Source organism: Merops nubicus, unplaced genomic scaffold (assembly GCF_000691845.1).
Source record: "Merops nubicus isolate BGI_N331 unplaced genomic scaffold, ASM69184v1 scaffold31547, whole genome shotgun sequence".
NCBI lineage: Eukaryota > Metazoa > Chordata > Aves > Coraciiformes > Meropidae > Merops > Merops nubicus.
In genome coordinates, this window is record NW_008618867.1 from 14,217 (window position 1) to 33,658 (window position 19,442).

General features: G+C 44.4%; 1 protein-coding gene across 1 annotated transcript in view; it reads right to left on the bottom strand.

The window, feature by feature from the left end:
* The window catches only part of IKBKAP (inhibitor of kappa light polypeptide gene enhancer in B-cells, kinase complex-associated protein), a gene marked incomplete at its 5' end in the record, with an annotated part of 28,085 nt that extends 9,840 nt beyond the window's left edge, over positions 1-18,245 (bottom strand). Inside the window, 24 exons of the mRNA XM_008943611.1 lie at positions 84-207; positions 1,046-1,194; positions 1,497-1,582; positions 2,700-2,840; positions 3,693-3,772; positions 4,038-4,116; positions 4,753-4,826; positions 5,568-5,683; positions 6,332-6,437; positions 6,540-6,593; positions 7,402-7,505; positions 7,970-8,076; positions 8,864-9,046; positions 9,719-9,818; positions 10,454-10,624; positions 10,907-11,137; positions 11,589-11,679; positions 12,365-12,488; positions 12,977-13,067; positions 13,809-13,908; positions 15,159-15,244; positions 15,594-15,674; positions 17,137-17,218; positions 18,093-18,245. Of these exons, the coding sequence (XP_008941859.1) occupies positions 84-207; positions 1,046-1,194; positions 1,497-1,582; positions 2,700-2,840; positions 3,693-3,772; positions 4,038-4,116; positions 4,753-4,826; positions 5,568-5,683; positions 6,332-6,437; positions 6,540-6,593; positions 7,402-7,505; positions 7,970-8,076; positions 8,864-9,046; positions 9,719-9,818; positions 10,454-10,624; positions 10,907-11,137; positions 11,589-11,679; positions 12,365-12,488; positions 12,977-13,067; positions 13,809-13,908; positions 15,159-15,244; positions 15,594-15,674; positions 17,137-17,218; positions 18,093-18,245 (2,713 nt within the window). The remainder of the gene's footprint in view (positions 1-83; positions 208-1,045; positions 1,195-1,496; positions 1,583-2,699; positions 2,841-3,692; positions 3,773-4,037; positions 4,117-4,752; positions 4,827-5,567; positions 5,684-6,331; positions 6,438-6,539; positions 6,594-7,401; positions 7,506-7,969; positions 8,077-8,863; positions 9,047-9,718; positions 9,819-10,453; positions 10,625-10,906; positions 11,138-11,588; positions 11,680-12,364; positions 12,489-12,976; positions 13,068-13,808; positions 13,909-15,158; positions 15,245-15,593; positions 15,675-17,136; positions 17,219-18,092) is intronic.
* Positions 18,246-19,442: the final 1,197 nt, after the last annotated feature.

A 19,442-nucleotide genomic window follows, 5' to 3' on the forward strand; every position in this document is an offset into this window, starting at 1 on the left:
ATTATCCCCAAAAGACTCCCCAAAACAGAAATGTTTCACTACAGAATGTCCCCTTAGAGATACTGCATGTACAGAACACCTACCACATTTGCTGAGGTGCCCAAGAGCTTTTGTGTATCTCTTCAAGTGTCTGTCTATTGTATATCGCTGATAATTGGCTTCCATTTTCCGGAGGGTATTTAAGAAGGGCAAGTATTCTTTTGGGTCCTGCAAAGAATAATAAAAACTCATTACACCTATCTGGTAAGATCCTTATTTGCTTTTGTCTTCAAGAACGGACAGTCCCATATTAGAAATTGTATGCTCTGCCACTAAAAAGGCTGTGGGTTTTATGTAAGCCACCTTAAAGAATCAACTCTGTATACGTACTGTTGCCAGAAATGACTGACTTAAACTACCAGGTTCCATCACACACTTCAGCAGTATCAAGGCTGCTGACATTTAAAATTCAAGGTTATGTATCACATCAAATACTATTTTCTATTAGATATTATCACATATAAATTCACAGCTCTAAAGCTGATCAGTCTCCCCCAGACCAAAGGTTGTAAAAGGTTCGTGTGAACATGAACAGGGGGTTTTAACCGATGGACAGCACGTTCTGCTGTAGCATTAGGGAACTCTGAAGGTCCTCATCGGCGTTTCCATTCAGAGTTTTCAAATTAAACCTGCTGGAAGATACATACTATTATTATGTCCACCACCAAATAAGCAAGAATCAGAGTACAGGACTGGGAACACAAGGCATGCAGTCACAACACTTCAGACCACAGCCCCTCCCTTTCCCAGAAGTACTTGGCCACGCTGCTCTAAAAGACCCCTGTATCACCTTGAGCACAACCAACTTTCCAAAGCTGTGTTCAAGAAGCACTAAGGGATGCAGAGACATGTCACCTTCCCAGCATTATCCCAAGCACACACAGGATTTCTGAGCAACTGGAATCCTACCGGGGTAAAGAGCTACAACTAACAAAACATGTGGGCTGACCCAAAAGAACCCAAAAGTAAAAAAAACCAGTTCCTGGCTGGAACTATAAGCCAAGACCTTTTGCGACTTTTCTGCCACCATGATGACTAAGTCAAAGTCATATGTCCCCAGGGAACAGTCATATAGTTCATTGACATCCACAAGGAAAAGCAGATACTTCAGTGCTTCTTCTGCACTCACAGCTCTGCCATCTGGAGTACTGCTCTCTGTAAGAAGGTAAGGAAGCATATGATCAGTTAAATCTTCACCAGTGGAACCCCACTCTGAGGGAGAGATGCATTATCAAGCACATCCTTGATACCAGAGAGGGCTCATCAAACTAAGGCATGAGTATCTTAGCTGGTATGTTGCTGTTCCATTAATGCACAGCTAGTTTCAAGTATATTTCTATTTTCTGGCTGACTCTATGAACAGCCACCTGAAAATAATTTTCAGGGTGAACCACTCCTACAATGAGAGCTCCTGCACGCCACCCATTCACAAAAGTTTGGAGTTTCTAATACAATACCTCGAAGATCATGAACCTTCTGGAGAGCAGTTTCTAGTTCTGGAGGACTTTTCTTTACATGTGCTGTCAGTATTGATAGACAGTATCTGAAGAAAACAGAACCAGTAAATGAAAAAGTCAGGAGGCAGAAACACTGCTTATTCTTATTTTAGCACAGTTTGTGCAAGTTCTAGTAAATTTTTACTAATAAATAAATAAATAAATACTCAAGTCAGTCAACCTTCTTAAAGGGAGGCAGGAAAAATGGAAAAGAACAGAATACACCAGATTTTTTTATTCAGCCTGTCTCCCCAGCCATGTCACAAGACTGGAGGTGTGTTTTGAGTAGAATGTGTCTCCTTACCATGCCAGCCAGCAAAATGGAGAGAGAACACCTCTCTCTAAAAGCTAAGACAGCTGGACACAGTTTTCCAGACAAATTTTGGTATAAAAATGGTCTTTATTTATAAAAGGAAAGCTTTCTAGGAGGTTACTTCTACTTTCATACATTTCATACATACTACTTCAAAATATCTTTCCCAGCTAAGTGGATACTTTGTTTTCCCAAACTGTTTGAAAAGTGCCTACATTTTCAGGGATCAGCAGTGACCCACCACCTGTTGCTCCTCTATCCACTGTTTCACATAGTGGTTTAACAACAATGGTTTACCACTGCTTCACTAACCACGGTTATTAGCCTACTTTCCCATCCTTTGTCCTTGCCTCTTATTGATTCATCCAAGGAGGACAGTTACCAAAAAAGGCAATTATTCAGAAATACACAGCTGAAGATTTACAAAAGTAATTAATTCTCAAATGGAACAGTTGAGATCTTTCCAAAAGGCCAACCTGTTCTAAATGGCAGCACCTCCCCAAGAAGACAATCTTGCTCGTCTTTCTCTGTCCTCTATGCCAAACAGATGGTTCCTAAAATGAGTGTATTTCTTAAATCCTTATAAGGACCCTGCATCTACTACTTTAATTCTTGTAGTTAAAAGTTGTTTTGCTATCTGTGGAATTATATTGTGGTTTTCAGGACAGCATCCTCAGTAGATGGAAGGTATGGCTACACAGGTTTTATGGAGCACAGGCTCACCTCAAAGGATCCAAAGCAAAATAATGTGACAAAAAAATTTCTTGTGTTAAAGACAGCTTTGCTTTCTGCAAATGCTGAACTAGAAACCTCTCTCATGGTTCCTTCACCTACAGTAAGAAAATGCTCACTTTTGAGGGTCAATGCGCTCCATGGCAACTCTCATCACATCACATATGAGGTTTACTTTTTTCTGGTCAGGACGCTGGTGTGGCTGAGCGTTACTGCTACCATTCAGAGATGGGTACATACTCTTTGTAAAATCTTCTTCTCTAAATAAAAACAGATAATACAAGAATATCAGCACAGTCCAGCACACAGCCCAGCACAGACACTAATATTAAGAAACCCAAATGCATGCAGAAAATAACTACTCAACAAAATAGCTCATGTCATTCAGTACTGAAGCAAAACCTGCCACAGAAAGCTCTCCAGCATCTCATCCAAGCCAATCAATTCTCACTCAAAAGACACATTGGAAAAAACCTGGTTGGAACAACTACTAAACCAAGAAGGCAAGATTTTCAAGATACAGCTATCTTCTAGTAAATCTACTATGGAGGTGCAGAGAGCATTTCTGAAACTTAGATAATTTGCTTTTATTTCTAGACAAAGATTTAAGGTCAGGTCAAAACTGAAAATAAAACAACATGGCTAAGTGATAGTTCCAGCTTCTAAATAATTATTTGCTCCAGCAAGCCTGAGAAGTTCTGAAGCTACCAACGTCCTAAAGCCTTTTGTCACTCAATCTTTCCCAAAGAAGTCAGGGGACCTGATCTGCAAACCTAAGGAAGTATCTTGGTCTCAGGCTCTACATAAGCAGTGTTATCTTGCTCCTTTTTATGAGGGAACAAAACTTTCTCTGTTGACCTTTACCCCTGTACAGCAAAGGATAAGACAGGTAAAAGCAGACATATGATGAACTAATCCCTTGCTGGAAAATCTAATGTCTGCCTGCAAGCTGGAAGCCTCAAGGCACACTGAGAGTCCCTGGAACTGCTGAGCTTACTTGAGTCTTTATGAACCAACATGCCAGACTTCTGACTGAATCCTTGCACCCACCGCCACTATTTTGACAAAACAATGTACTGCCTCTGACTATATGCACACTTCTATATACTCACTTCAGTTCTGTGAAAAACAAGTTGATATAGTTCACAGACTCTATTTGCCTGATAAAGGTTTCTGTGTTTTCCAGAAACACCTGAAACGAACAAGAGTATTACTGCTGTTATTCTGAACAGGTATGTTAAGTACAAAACCAAATTCAAAAACCTTCTCTGAATGTACAAGATGAAGGAGAAGCTAAATGCAATCTGCCTACATGAGGATGCTGCAATGCAGAGCAGCCACCTCTGTGGAAAGCAGAGCTACCAGTACCATCTACTCTTTTGAACTTTCTGTTCAATGTCACTAAAATCGAGGCTAGATGGATATAGAAAAGAACACAACTGGGATTGAACACTTACCTTGGGATTGTGGTCATAGAGAAGATTGAGGTTGATTCGCAGCTTCCTCATACACTGAAATGCTTCCCTGAACATAAGCCTGGGGGAATGAGGCAAGTGGGACAGTTTAGATAGTGGACTGGTGCAGTAGCTGCAAATACATGCAACTGACTAGAACTAAGCACAGATCCCCAAGTGAGGGAACAGCCTAGTAGGCAGTAAGCCATGTAGACTGCCTTCCAGAAAAATTGTGCAAGGTCAATCCTGTTCACTGCCAGTATCTGCAGCAGGACAGACCAGCACACCAGGCTGAGGAAGCAATACAGGTCTTGCATTATTTCTTCCTCTCTTAGAACAGAGAACCACATTTTAATCTAATAGACCAACTTCTGTTTCAGAAAACTTCAGTGTAAATCAATTAAATAAATAAAACATGAAAACCAGCAAGCTTCATCATTAAATGATTGAGATGTCTGGAGAGTGGAGAAGACAAAGATCCCTCTCATCCACACAGTCTCAGCACATACATAAGCCCTTCAGTGGCGAAGTGAGAAGCACTTGGGACCACTGAAAGCTGGACTTCTAGCCGGTAGCCTCAGAAACAGTTTCATTCACACTAATGAAGCCAATTCCTGTGAGTTTAGGCTCCTTTCTATCTCCAGCACAACAAAACCAGGCCAGCCTCTGACAGCTCAGACTGGATGAGGGAAGACCTGAACACACCAGTGCTATTTACCTGTCTAGCCACTTCCGAATCTGGGCAAGAACCAGAGCTCGGTGGTGAACAGTCTCCAGATTTCCTCTTGGCATCTGTAACACAAGAACCACACAGTTGTTTGTTAGTAGTTACTCTGCCTGCACTGAAGGCATAATAAGGACTGACCAGTTTTCTAGGCCTGTCTGCTACTTGCAGGTGCACCACCCTGTTAGTTCACTTCACAGGACATGCAATTTCAGTGCCTGTGGAAAAACACCGGAAAATTCTCTCAGCTGAGAAACACGTCTTCCTCCGGAGGCTGGACTTCAATCAACCAGAGAAGACCCAGAGGAACCTCGCCAAACTTTCAGATTAGCCCTGCTCTGAGGAGGCTGTCGGGCTACACACCTCTAGAGATGCCTTTCAAATGACATCCTTTGTTTAGTGAACCTCTGCCAGTTCTGAAGAGCAAGTTCAGCACTTCAGACAAACTTAGTGCCGAGCCTAGTGGAAGGCTGCTAGCTGTACTAGCAAGAACTAGGAGGCGAGTCTGAGATTCACCAAGAGAGAGCACAATATGTAGCACTACGCTACCTCAGCCTTTAGGAAATTTTGAATAACCCTTCCCAGTTCCGTACGTACCCAGCTTCCTGTGATGAACCTACCTCCCACAGCCATGCCCCAAATCTCCCAGCCAGGCAGCTGGACATTTGTGAGGCACTGTGCTGCAGCAGTCCAAGGCAGCAACTTTGTGGCTTCGCACACATCTTTTGCAGGTTGGCCAGCTGCCCACCGAGACAGCCCCCCTACACCCTCTGGTAGCAGACCTCAGCAGACGTGGGCAGAGCACTGACCTGCAGCACAACCTTTGTGTCCTGGGGCACAACGGTGACGATGCGCGACCCTCGCTCCACCTTGCGCAGGGTCTCACTGTTGGGCACAGCAGCACTGCTCAGGCCAGCCTGAAGGGCTGAAGACAACACATTTATCAGCACACAGCGCTCAGTCAGGCTCTCCCTAAGTGGACCTCTAAGATCGTACTGGATCAACTCGGCCAACAATACACCAGTGGTCTTCAGTGGCTCCAGACAGGAAGAAGACGTCTCAGGGACAAGCACTGCTGCACATAAAGTACAGACACGTCCTCCTCACAAAAGGAGCACAAAGCTCAAAAGACCAGATGAGAGGAGCACTGAAAGATGTAAAGGACCAGTAAGTTGTTGTCCTGCCTCTCCCAGGGTCTTCATACCTCTCATAGCCAAATGCCAGCAGAAACTTTTCCTTCTGGGAGCCTTTTTCTCTACCACACACCCTGAAATAGCACACAGGCCTTTTTTTTTGGACTTGGAGGAGAGACAATGCAGTGTTGAAAACTGTGAAGGGACAACTACAGGACAAATCCTGCTCCCTGGGAGGAGGATGCAGTACACAAAATCAGCTCCTTGTGTTCTTTGCTGTCCGACAGATTTTTGAAAGCAGCTCTCTTCCTCCATCTCTTAAGCAGTTGTGCTGAGTGACCCAAATAAAGCAGGTTTGGATTTGAAAAATGGGGACATCTTGTGGTTCCAAGGCAATGGCCACGAGTTGCCAGCAGCAGGCAGACTGAGCAGGGGTTTACCTTTTACTGACATGTTCTTCAAGGAGAAGCACTGACAGGTGTGGGAGTTGGTCGTCACCAACAAAAACTCATTGTATGTTGCAAATGAGGAGATGTTGGAAGCAACCTGTAGAAAAATGATGATGTTTATCACTGTATAGAGCAGAACAGGTAAGCTGCCTTTGGCAGAGGAAAAGGAAATGTAACAGGGGGACAAAAGCTTTGGTACCTCAATATCATTAACAAAGAAACGACATCGATCTGTGAGGCCCAAGATCATCTCCTGTTAACAGAAAGGATCACAAGTATAAGCTGTAAGTGTCACAACCCACAACCTCCAGTGTTTCACCACATTGACTACCACCGGATTGAATTAACTTACAGTACCAAGTACCTCATGTGAATTGCTCAGGGAAGCTGGACAGAAAGTCATGAAACCTCTGTACCAGGAGGGCTTACTTAAGTGTCTTTAAACACATCTGGCTGGAAACCCAGCTTGGTCTACCCTGTAACTGACACCATATAGTAAAAAAGTAGAAACAGAAGCTATTCCAGATATATTTTTTATTCAGCAGCATTTGGTCCAAGATATCAGACAAGCAGTAGTGCAGAGTAGAGCAAAGCAAGTCCATACAGCATTCACCTAGATGCAATGCTGAAGGAAAAAAACCCTGAAACTACCAGCAAAATAGCTAGTCATTTCTTAAGCTGCTGGAACTATCAAGGAACCATCTCCAATAGGAATCACCAGTAGTAGGAGATCTACAGGAACTTAATGCAGCCGTATTTGCTAATAGGGTAAGTTCTGATAAAACAGAGCAAAATGCTGTTTTCAAAAAGAGCAGGGCTGTGACTGCTGGGTTTTTTAAGTCTGCCATTTGTCACTTTTCAATGACATTACTTGCTGTATTCATAGAACGAGGAGATTGAGTGTTAACCGCAAGCCATCAGAAATACTCGAAGAGAAGCACAGATACACTCCTGGCTCTGCACAGGGCCTTATGAAGAACACTGTCAAGAGGTCTCATTGGATCATGGTGCACATCTGACACAGATTAACTGAGCTTTAACCTGCTTACAGCTTTACTTACTTCACCGTTGATCATCATGATGGAAGTCTGCACGCACGGGTAGGGGAACCGAACAGCAGAGCCACTGCTACTCCTCCAGGGCTCAAGGACTGGAGTAGATGCCTCTAAAGAGCAAAGGAGATCGAACTGTTCCTCAGGCAACCAAAGATTCAGATATTACAACCACGTGACGTGTAACAAGAAAACCAGAACTGGGAATAAGCTACACCATCTGGCAGACACAGCAGACAAGAAGGTGGTAACTTCTAGGGGCTAAGCAGCACCTTTATCCCACTGTGCAACAAGACAGAACTGCCAAAGACGTGGCAGTTGGTCAGCACTTCTGAAATCACTACACCAGTGATCTTTTCAAATCACAGAGTCTAAACTACCATTCTCAACATTAACTGCTTTCTGATGCAAATCACTAACTCTAGATCATTTTTGGGAGCAGAATGAGCATGAAATGCAGGACCAACCATCAGCAAGAGTCACCAACCTCCCTGAAAGTCAAGTCACCTCATTAAACCTTTTGAGAATCTGCAATAAGTGCAACTCAGACCAGGTACTTTAACAGGGCCCAGCTTACCCCAGAGGTATTTCACGATCTGTTTATTAGCCAGCTGCAGAGCTACAGTTTTTGTCACTGGGCTGCAGCACAGGCTGATCACTTCTCCATCTACAGGCAGGGACAACCTGGACGACGACACAGAAGACAGAGAACATCAGTCATGGGAGAGAAATTTAACAGCTAGATCCTGCATTTCTTGTGGCTAGAAGGATGCACATTTCCAGCATGGGCAGATACCTTTTTCATGTAAGGATGTTCTGCAGCCTTTTCACACCTATGTCAGCTGGGATTTGCATCACAGAGCATCAGAAACTCGAGCCAACAGGCATTTGGCTAACTGTGCTAGCCACTTACAGCATTGCAGAGCCCACACTTCTTTTGTTATAATCTACAGTTCCTATGCAAATCAGCCTGTCTTTGCTGATCTTCAGGGGTTACCCTCAGTAACCCTCAGGATCCTTTTGGGAAGCAGATTTCTGTACCCCACATGGCTTCCTTTTGTGACCCAGTTTTAGTTCAACTGAACCCAGAAAGCACAGCAGGTGAGGAGGAAGCCAGGAATAACAAGAATTACCAGTCCCCGTTTGGACCTCGGTAACTGTGGGAGAAGGTCAGAATGGATCAGCTGAGACCCCCTGGATAAGCCTGAAATTCAGACAAAAAACAGACCTATCCTGTACTGACACAGGCATCCTAGCACACACCCTCTTGTCAGACTGGGTGCAGGCATTAGGACTACAGGCTAGTGCTGACCAGCAGGCAGCTTCAGCTGTGTGATTCTCCTGCTGGAAGACAGCCAAATGCCCCAATCCACAGCCTTCTGGCTGCTTGTTTCATGAGAGACTGCATTTCTTCTCATCACTGCCCAGAGGTGCCCTCAGACTTCAGCTACAGGTGACAGATCTCTAGTACCGTAAATTCAGGTGCTCTTCTTCAGCTCCAGCCACGTGAGGCACTGCAGTCAGATGGTGAAGGACAGACTGAGCAGCATGCTGACCCTGACCAACCACGAGGAAGCTGTCATCTGGCAGCCACGTGAGAAATCTGAGTGCCAGAGGATTCATCATTTCATTGTTGTCACTGCCCATATCAACTCTGTCACAAAATAAGAGACAAAATAAGAACCTGATTTCAGTAGGCCACCTCACTGGAGAGGTGAAAGTCTTTGTAGGCACAGCCTGGCTGTTCAGACACGGAGCACGCCTAGAAGGGCTTCAGTGCACAGAGTCACCCAAAGCATGAATCCTGCCACAGGCTTAGCTAGAGATGAAGGAGGAGACCCAGACAGCCCCCCCTATTTTCCCTAGGCAGTACTGCTCCCACACCAACGGTGTACAGGGACAAATGCAGAGCAAGGTGGGTTTCTTCATATTGTCACTGTCCACGCAAGCAGCTCTGTTCCTTGCTGTGCTGTGATCAAGGGCCTGGGCTCTGCACAGCCATTCCTCTGGCCCTGAGAGCAGGAGCACAAGGTGCCACACCCTTATGCCAAGAGCACCAGGCGCAAGAAAGGCCACCTCAGTGCTCCCACTGACTGTCACTGCTCCTATTAGATGAAGACCTCAGTCAGGGCACTTGTCAGCATAAGCTGTTCACGGTGTTGCCTGATCCTTAGCATTAGCTCCAGCCACAGTGTCAGCGCAACGAAAACGTTACCTGACACCCTCTTTAAAATCTTGACACAAGTGGTCAGAGCTGTGACCGCTAAAACATCCAGCCAGGCACTATCCTTTTCTCCCCACTACAACTGTACTAGTTCTATATCACCTGTAGGTTTTATCCAGGTGCGGTATTTCCACAGCTGCTTTAAATCCATTTCCACCCACAGCTCCAAACCTGACAGTGGGGTCGTTTGTTGTGTTCTGTCCTAGCAAACAAAGAACAAACCAGAGTTTAGAGATCCTGCCAGAAGAGCCACTTCCATCTGCATCCTTATCAAAAAAGGTAGGTGTTACAGGAAACAATTATAAAAGTCAAAAAATACCATCCCTGCATGTCCAGGAAACACCTAATCCTCATTTTACCCTGAGGAACACAGTTACCTCATAATGCCACAACACAAAACTCAGAGGCAGCAGCGACAGTGTCTTGTCTCACATTTTACACTGCATACAGGATTGCTTTGGGTATCTTAGACAGATCCTAGGTAGATACTCCCAGACATTTCCAATGCTAATCAGTAACATGCCACCAGAACAGATTACATGATACCAATTGCTGCACGTTATTCATGCCCAGATTAGGCAGGGGGATATTATCAGCATAAGCACACAGCCAAGGGCTGAAAGCTGCCCTCTCACACAGCTAATGCACCACCAGAGTGCTCCTGTGCTACCCAAACTATGGGAGGTGAGAGAACTGAGGTTAAGCCCACAAGTGAACCAGACACATCTCGCTCCTGACCACTAAAGACCTGAGTGACCACCAGCCTACTAGTCCCCCAGGGTACTGCTCTCAGGGACAGAGGGTTTCCCCTAACAAGACAGTGCAACATGCCCTCACCGTATCTGTACAGAGAGATCTTGTTATCAGCATCCAGGATAGCCATGTCTCCACTGTGTTTGGGATCTGTGTGAAATGCAACCTCATTAACTGCCTGCTGGAGCTGGATCTCATAGGTACACATGGGTGGAGGCACCACAGCATGCTGGAAAGCTGTGACAAGCACTTTATCTGTGGAAGAGAAGAGAAAAAGCTGTAATTCAGCCCAAATGTCAGTGAGGGTCTTGTTAGGTTCTTACTGAAAGTAGCGTCAATGTTACAGGAAAATACAGTTGCTGTGCCCTTAACGGGTTATCTCCACTGAACCACCTTTGAAAACTTCCACCAGTTATATGGTGGAAGCTCATTAACAGCTTTGGAGCAACAGTAAACACAACTACTATAATCCCATGCAGTGTGGTCCAAATGACACCTCTTCTGACCCTTGAGCTGCAAAGCGGTCCCAGTGCTTACCTCCATCTATGACAGCCACATTTGCCACATGCTGGCTATCCTCTCCCACTCCATGGTCTGTGGTCCAGTGCCAGTCATAGGAGAGGTACTGCCAACCCTGGCAGAGTACGTGCAGTCTGTATGGGTTCTCTTGATCCCACAGCAGTGACACCAACTGGTTTTCCTTCAGACTACCAAAATGCAGACTTTGCTTCAGGTACCAGTGATAGTTCCCTGTGGTCCACAGCTGAACTACAGGAAAACAAATGGTTACTACTGACTACTACTTGAGATCCATCTCAAACCCTTCCCACCACCACTGCTCTTCTAGCGTTGGGTCAAGTGCAATGAAGACAGTAGTTCCAGCCTTCAGCCTGTGGGCTGTGTCACACAACACCCAGCACAATGAAACAGACTTTGTGCAAAAGAGTCAATCCTAGAATTCTTCAAGCTCCCCTTGTGAGAAGGCACTCATGTTTATGAAGGTGCAAACCTTTAGGACTCCATTTTACTACCATGTCCAGTCACAGCAGCCTGGAAGATGCTTTGAGCTCAGGTTGAACTGCCTGTTCTTCCTGACCTGCCTCAGGGTCTCCAAACTGAAGGCAAGCCTCCACAGGGTCTCCTACACTTGCAGAGGAATGCCCACTTGTAGCCACATCTGCAGGCAAGTGTAAGAGCCCAAGCCTCACAGTGCTCTCACCATAACTGTTTGGGTTGCAGTCTTCCCCCTTCAGGTCTTCCAGCCATATTGCCAGGACTGTTGAATCTGCATTCCAAAGCAGCTCATTAACCTGCAGAAACAAACACAGCTGTCATGGGCATTGTTGCTTTTGTGGAGAGTGGATATACTCTCCATTGCTTCGCGAGACCACGAGCTGCTCTTTATTTTCGGCAGTGTAAGGTGTATGGATTAATACACTAACACAGCCCTCGTGCACTGTAAAGCTCCCGAGGGCTGGAGCAGTGCCCTGAAGCAGAGCCTCCCACCGTGGTTCCACACAGCTGAAGAGGCAACACAACCACAAACATGACACCAGTTTTCTCTTTGCTTTACTTAGCACTGAGGAATTACTTCCAGAAGACCTCTCAGCATCCAAAGTCAGAAGCTGAAGTAACACCCTAGCAGTAACTTCTCACTGCTATTTTCTTCCCTTTATTTTCACCCCACTCTTGCAACAGCTGACATCCTGAACAGCATTTCTGAAGCATTTGCCTGTTAGAAAGTATACAGGGGCCAGAAGTACCCCAGGGCTACAATCCCCCTCTATTTGTCTCTGTACTATGAGCCTGCAGGGAGCATTGCATCTTCTCCACAGGCTTCTCCACAGGCTTCTTCACTGGTCCCTTTCCAGGTAATTTTTTCCACTAGGACCAGCCCTAAGTGTTAAGTTAAAAACTTCCTCCTAGAATCTGGAAAAGATCAAGTCCTCCTCCCTATCATACTCTAATGAAAGAAAAAAAAGACACAGCACTTACTTTGACCTGCCCTTTCTTGAATGGGAGGGTGAACTCCCCGTGAAGAAGTCCATTCTTCTCCAAAAAAACCACATCATGTCTGTTGGGTTTTTCTTGCGTGGATGCTATCAGGTTTCCAGAGGGCCTTAAAAAGGAGCCAAATGAAAAGTGATTGCTCACATAATCACTAGCTGTCATTTTAAACACCAATCCCCTCTCATTTTCTCCAGAGACTTGAAGAAACAGGCAGCAGAGGATGTATCTTCCTCAGTGCTGCATAAAGTCATAGGTCCAGCACAGACACTTTCCAGGGCTCACGACATCCTCAGCTGAGTGAGTCAATTGAGCACTGGCAAAGAGACCTGTGATATTCCTACTCATACAGCTGAACACAGAAACACTTGATACTGAGACTGTGCAGAGAATCTATCCCTTCTTCCCTTGTGTAATTCAAGCACTAGGATTTTCAGGGTTTAAAGGGCTACTCCTCCTCGTGCTAGATCAGAAGAAAGCTTTCTTCAAGTTTTGGGAAAAATAAACACACAAGAAATTAAATCAATGCTGATCAAAGACTGTGAGCAGGGAATAAAAAAGCAACACTGTTGCCAGCATGCAGACTGCTTTGCTACTCACTTCCACGACAGTGCTTGTTCCAAGCCTGAGATAGGCTCACTTGTTGACTGCAGCACAAGCTCTCTGTTCCACACCCGGACCTTCCGAGCACCTACAGGTTGAGAGAGGAATGACACAAAGGTCTAAGAAAGCACTGGGAAGACATTTTAATTTTGTGAAGGTTCTCCCACAGTAATTAAGTGATGCTAAAGGAACTAAGCAGGAATTTCAGACTGATGTAATTCAGTCATAGCCACTTCCCTCTCCCTATAAATGTAAGACCCGCCCTAATGTGAATCACTGACAGTGAAACCACAAACTAGTGTATGAGGAGTGCAGTTTGGTACAGTTCAAGATGCTGACCAATACATTTAAACTAGTCTTACACGAAAAGTATGTGTCCATCACCTTTTTAGCTTCAGGGCAAAACCTAGATAAAAATGTTACCAGTATTTAAAGAAAAGTGTGGAAGGCCAGACTGCTATTATGAGGGATGGTGGACATGGCCACTAAAACAGATTAATCCATTTGGAACTGGGAGCCCATCAGAGATTGCTTAGAGCTTAAGTGGTGATTTAATACCAGTGAAAGAAGTTCAGATGACTACTCAGTAGTAATCTTTTCTGGCTTCTCACCAGACTGAAAAACAAACTGCAAAGAAAATGTTCTAAAGATCTTGTCTATAAAATGCCTCTGAGAATACCAGAACAGAGAGAAGAGCAAGTAACCAGCTCAACTCACCCTTGCTTTAAGTGGCTAAGAGACCACGAACACCAGCCAGTTCTTCACTTGCCTAGGTTCTGCTTAAGAAGTCTCTTACTTGTTGGTATGTGAAAGAAATTTGGTCCCATACCTGTCTCTGGACAGACAGCACTCACTGCAACAAACTGCCCATCTCCTCTCCACGTCACCCGAGGCCTGCCATCATCCCAGGCTGAAGTAGGTGACACCTCCTGAAGTCACACAGAAGAAAGTCATATCAAAGCTTAGAAAGGCAACTGTTAGCAATGTAGTCTGTTCAAAGACAAGACAGCTCTTTCAAGAGCCTTGGCATGAAATCAATCCATTAAAAAAAATTCAAGGCTGCAAAGTTAAAAATTCATAACTCAGAGTATTTTAGGGAACACTAAAATTAAAACTCTCTGTAAGTTCAGTCTCCTCCTCCTGCAAGTGCATACGACTGACAGCTATTCACATGATCAGACACTGTCCCTCCCCTCCACCAGGGTCTCTGCTTATAGACCAGCTGTGCATAAGCTGGACACAAGGGTGAATCAGGGTTTGGTTGTGACCGATGCCAGGAGTCAGAACCCCACAGAAGGAGGAAGGTGAGAAAGGCATGCCATCCAGGCAGTCTGTGTGGCAGAAGGAGGCTGGGAGGAGAAGTAGTGTTCTTCAAGGAAAACAGGTTCTTTGTAGAACAACACAGAAAAAAAATCTCAACAGAATACATAAAAAGAGACAGTTGTTTGAAGGTTTAACTTTGCCAAACTAGGCATATTTTTCTAGATACAGCCAAGCCTTGTTCTGCCCCTCCTAACAGTAAAGCTGGAACAGGCCACATTTTATGTCTCTGCACTCTAGCCTGCCGGCTTCAGCAGAGTAGTTTTACTTTTGAAGCTTAAACACAAGAAAAATCCAGCAGTGGACTGTTTTTAGCTACCTGACTTTTCACTGAATAAGAAGTAGAGACAATGAGATCCAAACAAGAAGTGTCAGACAAAGAAGTAGAGCTAAAATGTGCAGGCACATGGAACTGCCTCACAGGACTGGTGATGCACAGTAGCCCAAATCCTTCCACCCTTGCCTTTCAGGAGCTCGAATGACTGTTATTTCTGCTCCTCTCAGACAAACTGCTTGCTGTTTCTCTGGGTCATAAGAACATATTAGTATACAGCACACATTCAGAAAAAAATGTCATGCTGATTTAAGGGTGGCTTTACCTCTGCAAGCACTAGTGCTTGCAAATCCTCTTGCTTTGAGCTCTCTATGAGCAGTCCTAAGTACTTCCAGCTGTTGTCCTGAATTAGGACGAGGATAAAACCAGTGGATTTCCAATAACAACAGAAACAAACAGAAGAAGCCTATGAAGACAACTACCAGAAAGGCAGTGGCAAACTGGCACTGCAGGAATAGCACAAACTCTTTTCATACATGTTTTCCCAGAGACAGCATGTGACTACCGTAAGAGAACTAATACTACCGTGGCTTTGCGATGCGCTGCCTGTTTTCCCTCTGATCCATGGAACTGTGTCTCCTTTTTACCCCAGCCAAGAGCAACGAGCTTTCCTGAGGAAGAAGTCATCGTTGTAGTGGAAGATTTACAGCACCACTCTGCTCTGCACAGTGTGGTGAACACAACTGCAGCTCCAAGCCACCCACACCTTTCTTCCAAGTTTAGCACTAAAAACCTGCAGAATATTTACATAGCCCAGAAAGTCCCCTACTACAGGGAACTTACTTGGATTTATGCTGACAAGTGAAATATTAGTACTCCCCTTCAGCTGCCCAGCAGCAACACAATCTAAAACATCTCCTGGTGGCCATTAACTGCTCAGATTCATTTCTTTACTCTCTACACATGTACAACATGCCAATGACATAATTTTGAACAACTTCATTTCAGTGCATCTCTCACCTTCCCCAAAGTCATCTTGGTGGATTTGCTTCTCAGTAATTGGTTCAAAATCCCTTGTCATCATGATAAGTGTTTGTTGACCTGCAGGGTAGACATTAAATGCAGTATTGGTAATGGTATCTCCAACAAATAAAACCTCAGATGTTCTCCTATGTTGTCCTATTGTTCCATCATGGACTTCAACATAGAAATCTTTCTCATGGTAGTGTGATACTAAAGAGAGCATATCCTTCAAAGCAGAAAATCTCCAACTGGAATGAAAGAACACTTTCAAGTCTCTCTTTTCAACTCCATGCTTCCTGGTCGAATCTTAAAAAACTCCTTCCACCTTTAAAATAAGTACCTCAAAATCAATATTCCTGAACATTTTATCTTCAGATATGAAGGACAAGAAGGTGACTGGGAGCAGTCGGCATGGATTTATGAAGAGGAAATCATGCTTGACCATCCTGATAGCCTTCTACAATGACTAACCTGGGCTATGGAGAGACCAGAGGATGTCACCTGACTTGATTCTAATAAGGCTTTTGACACTGTCTCCATAATATCATCAAAGACAAACTCAAGAAGAATGGGAAAAATAAAAGGATAGTGAAGTGGACTGAAAACCAGCTGAACTGCCAAGCTCAAAAGCTTGCTATCAGTGGCAAGAAGTCCAGTTTAAGGTCAGCCACTAGTGAGCTTGGAGAATCTGTCATGTGAGGGGAGGCTGAGAGAAGTCAGACGGCACTAGAGAGAAGGCTCAGGGGAACCTCATCAGTGTGCATAAATATCTTATGTGGGAGGTGGGCGACAGGAAGGCAGAGCCACCAGACTTTGAGTGGAGCTGACTGACAACACAAGAGCCAACAAGCACAAATTAAAATACAGCAAATTCCATTAAAATATTTGAAAACAAATTTTTACTGTGGGAGTGGCTGCAGACAGGAACAGGCTGCTCACAGAGGTTGTGAGGTCACCATCCTTGGAGCTATTCAAAAATGACTGGGTATGGTTCCCAGCAACTTGCTCCAAGTAACCTGCTTTGAGGAAAGGGGCTGGAACAGGTGATGTCCAGAGTTTCCTTTCAACTTCAAGCATTCTGTGATTCTGTTTCACTTGAGCCTAACTTTATTTTCTAGGTGAGACAAATCTGTAGCTAAGCTGCACCTGTGACACATACATTTCTACCAAAGAACAAGAAACAGTGTTTGTTACTAAGAAATCAAATGGGGATTTTATATCTTTTATATCCCCAGAAGTGTCTATGTTTCAGAGGCAACATCAAGTACATTTCCTTGGGAAAACTGAATGCCTAACTACTGTCCTACAAAACCTGGATTTCCGGGACCGTGCAGGTTCTGATTGGCTCAGCAAAGCACCTCAAGGATCACAAAATGAAATCTCATATACAGGATCAGGTGGGATTTTTTAAGTCTGAGTCACCATTTCAAAACTTTTTTTTTTTTTTCCTTCTTCCATCTTAAACTTAACTGCATTTTACATTTTGGCCATAGTGATTTTCATGCCTAAAGGCAGGAAGCTTACAGACTGTTGTTGATACCTGTTGCAAGCAAAACAAGCTCTTGATCAGGACTCCAGCTCATGGTACTCAGACCACTGTCCACACTTCCAACACATTCCACCTGCAAGACAAAAATAAGATCACATAAGAAATGCAGAACACCAGTGCAGCACCATCCCTGCACAAAAACAACCAGTCACCAAGGGAGGCTGCTCAGAAAAGTCACAAGCCTTACTTTACCCTTTGTGTTGAATAAGACAGAAGAAACATTTCTAACTAAAGATGGCTACAGCATGTTTATGTATGAAAGCCCAAGTATTCCAGAGATTAGCATTTCCTACCATGGCCATTTTCAGTAACAGCTTTATTCTGCATCCCTGTCTTATGTCAGCATGTATGGCATTAATGCTAATGCTGCCTGATCAGGTCTGCAGCTACAGGGGTAAACATACTGCAGCCACAGAACACAGACATAATGGTTCCTACCTAGAGAATTCCCATGTGTTAATGTCTGAAGTTAAACCTCAACTCTGACCCATATATCAGTGCACGAAAAGTCTCACATATCCTATCTTTTTTAAATCCCTATTCCTTTATGACACGTGATAAGTTGCAGTATGGGACATATTTTATGGGACAGATTGTATATTTAAGTGGTATCTGCAAATCAAACTCAAATACACACCAAACAGGTGAGCTGCAAATAACCATAATCTGGGAGCTAACCCCGACACACCATGGTCGTCTCACGCCCACCCACAGGACTAGGGCTGTGGACAGGCAAGCCACCATTTCAGCTCCATTTCTTTTACAGAGTGTATCTTCTGTGCTTAATCCTGCTCAAGGCTCCCACAAAAATCAGCTCATTTACCCAGAAAAGGGAGACGAACTACATCTCAGTATGTAATGAACATACAGCTGCCTCCCGAAGAAACTAAGTGTCATTCTTTCACTTGACGTCCATCAGTATTGCTGTGTCTTTCCTGCCACATTACCTGCTTGGTGCCAAGGTTGCACAGCAGGATGTCTCCAGCTGCTGTAGCCACACACACGCACTCCTGCTCTGGAATATCTTCGATACCCACGATGCAGCCACTTCCATCCTCAGGCATGAAACCCTCTGCAGTCAGGGAAACTTCTCTTGTCACCTTGGTGTAGAGAGACCATACACGTTAGCTACACATCACCCCACTGGGAGTTTCACAGAAATGACAGCATATGGCTATATTTCATCCTATTGCAATTACACAAAGCATTACACAGCAGAAGTGAGCATGTGAATGGCATCAGGAAAGAGACAGTGTTCCACTACTCATCTTCACTTACCCATAGGTAACTGTGATGGTCCTCTTCTGTTAAAAACGCTAAACAATGAGAATACTCACACAAGGAAGCAACTAATGAATAGTGACACTTTATCAACTTTCAAAATATCTTGCTAATCCTCTTTCAAAAAATCCTGTTTTTTTTTTTTAAAATTCTCCACAGTGTCAACATTAAGAGGTGAATGGGCACTAAGTGTCCCAATGCTTTTAAGGGGTCATTCACACTTTACAGACATAGCTTTACAAGAAGAACCAACATGAAAGCAAAACTAGTTGGATGTGCATTCAGGTACAGCAAAACAAGAAAGCATTAGTTAAAACATTAGTTAAAATAGCTCTTTTTAGCTTGGTTGCAGAGATGTTTTACACATCCAGCCATAAGAGAAAAAGCACACTAATAAAGACCTGAAATAACCACTCTCCAGAAAGAGAAAAGGAAGCTGACGTATTTAACAACTTCAGAGTGGTTTTAGAATATTTTTAACGGTGTTTAATTCTGGAAAGATTTTAGTTGATAGCTTTCAAAAACAGACCACAATGGAGATTTTCAGCAGAAGACATCCTTCTTTAAAAATGAGATGCCAGGAAAACCCAAAAGCTTTTCTGTCAGCTCACTCCAGAACTGAACATACTGAAGGAACCAGGGGCACAGCGTGTTTGCTTCCAGAGAAGACACTGAACCCAGCTCTAACAGGAATTCATGGAACGGTAGCATTTTTTTTTTCTTTATTGATACGTTAGGTTTAGTTGCCTAGAGCATGTTTTCAGAACCCTCCTCCTGTACTCTTTCTGGCTGTTTGTTAACTGCGCCAGATACAGCTGTTTCTGGGTCATGCTTAAGGCCAAACCCCAAGAGGGACCCGTGGTACCACTCTCCTGGAGGCAGATTTAGTCTTTCGAAAGCACAGCAAACCGCGTCAGATCACAGCGCGGCCTCACAGGCACCATGAGGCGGCAGCAAGCTGTGGCGGGGAGCGGCCGGAGGCTCAGAAACGCCGCGAACGCCGCTACGGGCCAGAC